At 46.2% G+C, this 6,833-nt stretch overlaps 1 protein-coding gene across 6 annotated transcripts in view; it reads right to left on the bottom strand.

Moving 5' to 3' along the window:
• Window positions 1–256: 256 nt before the first annotated feature.
• Window positions 257–6,833, bottom strand: part of Atp2b3 (ATPase plasma membrane Ca2+ transporting 3) — a 69,757-nt gene continuing 63,180 nt past the window's right edge. For 4 of the 6 annotated variants that reach the window (XM_029473501.1, XM_029473504.1, XM_029473502.1 and 1 more), the window contains one exon: window positions 2,524–3,085. In XM_029473501.1, the coding sequence (XP_029329361.1) occupies window positions 2,765–3,085 (321 nt within the window). In that variant the 3' untranslated portion in view covers window positions 2,524–2,764. Of the gene's footprint in view, window positions 3,086–6,833 lie in introns of all 6 variants that reach the window. The other 2 variants (XM_021152982.2, XM_029473505.1) reach the window with 2 other exon arrangements.

Raw genomic sequence — 6,833 nt, 5'->3', positions numbered from 1 at the left:
ATGGCATGCAGACACCTTTGCTTGGCTCCACATGGGAAGTTACCAAATAATAATAAATTAACATGTGACTCAGACCCATTCATTTTTTTATACACAAAAATTTTGATCTATTCTTTAAATTAGGAAATTCAACTACAGATTTTAATTTATTATGCATCTGTGGTCTTCCTCATTAAGATATTTTGTTCATTTTTAACAGGCAGATAAAAATGTAAAACATATTTATGAACTGAACACAGTTGACCAAGCCATTCCATATAGTATAATGCTTTATAAAGAGAAGCTTCCGATGAGACAGGTCTCTCGGCCTGAAGACTGTACAAGAATCAGAACAGATGATGCGGGTTCCCAGGGCCTTTTCTGAACCCCATAGCTCAGCATAAAGGCAGCCTGGATATCACACAATTGACACTGACATCAGGCAACTTTACACAGCATCATCAAGGGTTGGCTTTTTAATACATAGTGGCCATTTGCTCTATGTGTATGTCTACAACAGAGGATGACAAGAAGCCCATGAGCATAGCTGGACACAGCTGACCTGCTTCAGTCCCAATACTCCACATTTTGATTACTTATTGAAGAACACAGAGACCCTCAGCAAACCAAGTTGCCCTTTTGCTGTGGTGGTTTAAACAAGGACATCAGGGAACAATTTACAAATGGGAAACATTCTCAATATGCCCTTTAGAGAAAAGGGATGGCTTTATGTGATCTGTAGCTGGCATTTTAAAGTGGAGTTTTCTGGTAACCAAAATTCTTTTTCCCGAGATGTGACTACTCCTGCTCAGGGGTGACATGGCATTGGTGTGACCAGTGGGAACATAGCAAGTTTCCATTTGACTTTCTGTGGATGCCAAAAAGCTGAGACAAACTTTTAGTGGTGTGTCTGTGTGTGTGTGTGTGGGGGGGGGGAGTGGGACAAACACAGCTCCTGTCTATCTCTTAATTCACACCTGTCTCCTGGCAGACAAACCTTGAGCTCAAGTGACAGGCATATTTAAGAGTAGTGTGCTATTCTAGACATCTTCCTGAAAAGTGTGACATCCATAAGTTCAGAAGGCGAAGAAACCTCAAGGGCAGGATGCTACCTGTTTCACCTCTGTTACAGTGGGTGCCCAGATTCAGGACCTAGGAGCATAGGGGAGAGTCAGCTTTTCACTAGGAAGAGAGTCATCAGCCTGGGCTTCCCTGGAGGGGCAGGAGACATTAGACCTCTTTCCTCTGCCTTCTCTCAGGCTATCACTCTTTCTAGGAAAGCAGGCTTGGCACAATGGGTGCCCACACTGCTGGGACAGGTTCCTGGAAGAAAATATCTCAGGATTCCCAGACCTGGCTTTTCTAGTCTTACCTGTCTAGGTGGACCCAAGGCCTGCTGACTGACCCCATGCTCAGTCCTCACAGGCCCAGAAGAGGCAACAGCCAGGAAAGAACAATGGCAATGTTCTGTTTCTATAGTTATGCCTTCTGGGTTGGATTTGTCCTGTGGGCAAGAAGACCTGGGCTGGAAGCATGCTTTGGTGGGTGACACACCCATGCCCTCGCAGACAATGAGGAGATCCAGTGAGTACTTGCTGTCATTTGCCAAAGCACACAGTACAAGTCTAGAGGAATAAACCTGGACTGCCCTTTCCTAGCATCTGTCTCTGCTCCATCACAGCTCTTCCTAGGGTTCGTCATGTTTTTAAAGTTGGAGTATGAAAACAGAAAGCTGCCAGCCAAAAATGAAGGTGTTGGAAATGAAGTGGAAGGAAGCCAAAATCAAAACTTGCCTTGCTGCACACTGGAGGGGACCACTGTCATCAATACTTTGGTATTTTCCTTTTAAATAAAAATGCCATTGAAAAGTCCTTCTCCTCTACAGGTAGAGGTCTCAAAGCGCAAAGGTTCTAAGTGCAAGGCTTTACACAACACTCCCCAGACTGCTTCTTCTGGAATCTCGGCAGGGTCAGGTATGGAGATCCTCAGGTCAGGGGCTTGGGAGGGAAGTACAGTACCAAGAGGATGTTTTTGTAGTCCTGTTCCCTGAAAAGAACCTTGCTACATTCAAAAATAAAACTTCAAAAGGGAAATGCCTGGTGAGAAGAATAGAAATATCATGCCAATAAATAGTTCCTTATTCTTTAAATATGGATTTTGTCACATATATGTATATGCATATAGACACATACATATAGACACACGCACACATGCGGTCTGCAGATGGGTCTTGTGTGCTTTGCAGTAGAAGGTACCTTTAAAGGTGGCTCCCTCTGGTGGCTGATCTGCGCAATGAACTCCTTCTTGGTTTTGGTATACTTTTTTTTTTCTTTTTCTTTTGATATGGGTATAGCAAAGCTCCAAATAGGCTCTGGTAGCCCCTACCGCATTGCACAGCCCAAATGGTGAACACAGGGTAGAACTAGTGTTCATTAAAAAAAGAAGCATCAGTAGAAAAATGGTGGTAAGCGCATCTTGTCTCATGCTCATTTTTTCCTTCACATTGGGTGAAGAACCTCCCTCCCTCCCTCCCTTTTCCTTCTTTCTCCTTCCCCCACCTCATGGGAACTTAGTAAGAAGCCTACTAGGCTGTGTCCTTATTGAATTCAATTGGCTTCCTGAAAATACCACGTAAGTAAAGTCTTTAGCCATGTTAGTCATTTCCCTCTTTGGCAGGTGCACAGGTTCCCCTCTCTGGGTGCATATGTGACTGCGTGTGTGATTGCGTGTGTATGTGTGTGTGTGTGTGTGTGTGTGTGTGTACATGTGCTGAGAAAAGTTTCGGTTAGAGGGATGTCTCCATGCTGTGGAGTGGGCTCCCGGGCCTGGAAGAGAATGCTGAAGAGGTAGCTGACTTGGTGGCATGCGTGGTCAGGTAGATGCCGCTGTCTATGGCGTTGTTGTTCTGGTTAGGGGGTGGGGGAGGTGGGGCCCTCAGGCGTTCTTCATTCTCATCCACATCTGTGTCATCGATGAGCGGGATATTGTGGGTGTAGTCATTGATCAAAAACTCGGGTGTTGCCATGAAGTTATGGATGCAACTCTTGGATTCTGGTTTCTCCAGGCCTTCATAAAGCGAGCTACGGAATGCTTTCACCACCCGGATCTGAAGTGGAGGGGGAGGGACAGAGCAGAGCCCACATGGGGGAAGGGAAGAGGAAAAGGGAGAGGAGAAGGGAGGGAGAAGAAAGGAGAAGAGACAGTCAATGGCTAGCTGGTGCTGGAAAGTTGTACCCACATCAGCGGCTGGCACACTGCCTGATGAATATTTACACGCTGGGGGACTTGTAGGGAGTGAGATGGCTTTGATGGACTGTGCTAAGGGTTTACAGGTCTGGGCTTTCATGTTGAAAGCATCCCTGATTTGGGTAGCTATCCTGGAACAATGGGCTTATGCCTGTTCCCTTCCTGGTTCTTGCTCTGGGAACAGGACTGGCTTAGGTGGCACCTGAGGTATTTCCTCAATATGAATTCCAATTTGGTAAAAGATAAATATACTGAGATTCTCCAAAGAATGTGCCGGTGGCCATTTCTGCACCTACATCTTAGTCTTTCTTTCAGGGGCATACCACACACTTGTGGTACATATACATTCCCATTTCTGAAAACGTCTCAAGCCTCCCTAACACTGTTCCTGTCTGGCATTCTTTTACTTTACCAGAGGCTCTGAAATCACTTCCTGTACTGCTTCTTTGTCTTGGAATGTCCCAGCTCTGTCCTGTCCCTCTTATTCTTCCTCTCTGCCCACAACTCTGTATAGTGCTAGAAAGCTATGTAGGTATTATAACACTGTCTCTTTTTCAGAGCTCTGGGTCTAAGAGCCCACTGGCCCTAACCTGGAGGCCAAGACTGAAAATGGCCACATGGGTTTGCGTGTACCAAGCCTATTCTTACTCAGCTGTCTTGGTCTACCAGTTATCTTCATAGTCTTCTGCCAGCTCTGTATCATAGCTACATGTGTCTGATTTGGTTTCATTAGATACTTGGTGGCCTCAGCAGCCCTTTGCAATCTGGCCTTCTGTCTGCTCTCCTCCAAAGCACCCCTATCCTCTTCCTCCTCTTTGAGCTTCTATTCAGACAGCTTGTCCACATGCTCCTTATCTACCCCACTCTTGTTTTCAATTCACATCAGTATTATATTTTCCAAGGAAGTGCTTCCCATAATACTTGGACCTTCCCACCTCTATGACCATGTGCCCTGAACCAAACTCACATCCCCTTCAGCCACCTGCACCTCCTGCAGGGCAGTGCCTTTAGAACTTGCCTGAGAATCAGCCTGTCCCTCCTCTGGATTTCCCATGTTCACTCACACACTCCAGTTCTCATCTTTTCAAGTCACAGAGAAGCTGCCTCTCTGATCTCTCCCTGACCCCACATGCTGGATTCCTTTGTGCTTTTAAAACCAGAGGTCAATGAATAGGCTTCTGCTAGATCTTACACAGGCCAGTACCAGCACAGCTGCCCATAACAACTGTCCCTAGAAACACAAAGCTAGCCATGATGGCCTTCTGGTAGTGTAGAAGGACTACCAATTCTCCAGGAGGACAACTGGGTCCAGTTAGTTTCTCCCTGTGTGAGGCAGTGGGCACTTTATAACTTCTAAGTCATTTCAAGGAGCCAGGGTTTGGTTTTCATGGTTTCAGTAATGTATTTATAAACTCTGGCCAAAAGGTGAATGAACCCTGGACCTCTTCTGGTTTTGTAAATAAAGTTTATTGGCAAGCTGCCATGCCCATTCATCTGTGTACTGTCTGTGGTTGCTGTCATGTTACAAGGGTAGGTTGTGCAGTTGCAGCAGAGAGCTGGTTTGAAAAGTTAACTATGTTTACTTGGTGGTCCTTTATAGGAACCGTTGACAATGGATCACCCAGACTACAATGAGTCCCTTTCAGCTCTCTAGTTAGGACCTTAGGGATGACAACTCAGCCAGGTCAAGTACAATGCTCCTAAATCGCAGCCATTGGAATGCCAAGAAGTGAGTCAAGAGGCTCTAGAAAATTGGGATTTCTAAAATCCACATCTGAGATGCAGTTTGAATTTTTTTCTGTTAGATTGTAGATGGCTAGCTGTTCTCAGACTGGTTGCTTAAATTTCTATGCTTAAGGGTTAGCATAGAAATTGAAAGCTATCACCAATTTTAATGAGAAAAAAATAATTCAAAGCCAACGTTGCTTCATTAGGTTTTCTAGGGCAAAACTGGATGTTGATGCTGGGGACATCACTAAATTCCAGTTGTCTGCTATACCACCATGTCACAAAAAAGAAAATGAGCAGCACATTGCTGCCCTTAACTCTGGGAGAATCTGTTTAAGTCTTCCAGCAATGCCCAGGTGATTGGCCACAACACACTAATTGGACCTCATATGGTCAGGCCAGACCCCCTGTTCAAACCTACTCATGGGTCTCATTGCAGCTGCCTCAACTCCAAAGTCCTTCCCTGAAGAAAAAATTCAGGTCACAAGGAAACCCTCCCTGCCTTTTACAGCTACTGCTGCTCTGGCCTATTCCATTTGCTTCTTCCTCTGCTAGATCCAAGCACAGAGTGCCCGATGTACCAGCACCTGTATATCATATGCATGCCACGTGTGAAAGATTACAATGCCTCTGGTTCAGAGGGCTACTGGCTCCAGTGTTTTGAGTCATCTTGAGGGTAACATCTGAGAATGAGTCAGCTCTGCTCCAGCTTCTTTCTTGCAGGCACTGAAGTCTGGAGCTGTTGATCTTAAGATTGGGCATTTTCAACCACCTGAAAGCTGGAGGGCACAGGTACCTCCAGGGAGACTGACTGGTTCAGGCAAAGCAGCAACCGCCTGTTCTGGAAGGCAGGCCTTGTGATAGGTGCCTGCAGGCATCTCCAAGACCCTGGGATTCCTTCTTCCTGTTTGGTGTTTCTGGCTAAGCTGCAGCCAAAGATGTGATGAGCCCATGCCATGCTCCAGCCCACAGCTTGTCCTGGCCTCTCCTTGGCCTCCTGTCTGAGTTTTTCACTGTTTACACATAAAACTTCTCCACACCTACTCTTCCCCAGGGCCTTCAACAACCCTCAAGGTCTATCTAATCATCAAGATGCCATCAATGCTTTGGGTACCATATCCAATCAGGCCTGCTTTTCATAGCCCACTCCTACTGCTCCCAGGTGCCTCCCTTGGAGGTCCACTGGAACTTTCACTGTCCCATCCTCACCATCTTCATGACTTTCTGGGCCCAGGGTTCTAGCCAGATTTCAGAGGCACCTCACTAGCTCCTAGCCCATCCTCTTTACATACTTCACTGTCAGTTTGTCCAATGGGATCAACCCTGAAATATTTCACCAGAATCCCTGCCCAGCCTCCAGGTCCTGCCTGAACGTTGATGACCTTGCTTTGCTTGGGGCCTCCATTCTGCCTCTGTGCCTGACACACAGCTTCTGACTAAGGGTCTGATGACCCTATGGTGGCCTGCAACGTCCCATGTCCAGATGATGTTTCCAGGCTCTTTCTGTCTGCTGAGTCAGACCCTGTCACTTCCTGACTTGACTACGAATATTCTTGTAGGTGATAGTATTGGCCTGGGTGGTGACTGGGGAGGAGGGGGGCGGGTATAAATCATGGAGCTTTAATTTATAGCCCATTTGCCTATAGCATAAAGACTTTTCTGTTTGTTTGTTTGTTTGTTTGAGTCAGGGTCTCAGCATACAGATCAGGCTGGTTTGAAACTCCAGATCTCCTGTTTCAGCATTGCTCCCTTACCCAGTGCTGGAATGACAGCTATGCACCACCAGATCCAGCTTTTCAGGGTAATTTCACATCAAAGACTTCTCTAGGAAAGATAAACCCTAGATTGTGGCTGAGGCTTCTGGGAAAAACAAGGGAATC

This window comes from Mus caroli, chromosome X (assembly GCF_900094665.2).
Source record: "Mus caroli chromosome X, CAROLI_EIJ_v1.1, whole genome shotgun sequence".
In the NCBI taxonomy this organism is placed as follows: Eukaryota; Metazoa; Chordata; class Mammalia; order Rodentia; family Muridae; genus Mus; species Mus caroli.
This window is presented reverse-complemented; position numbering and strand designations above follow the sequence as displayed.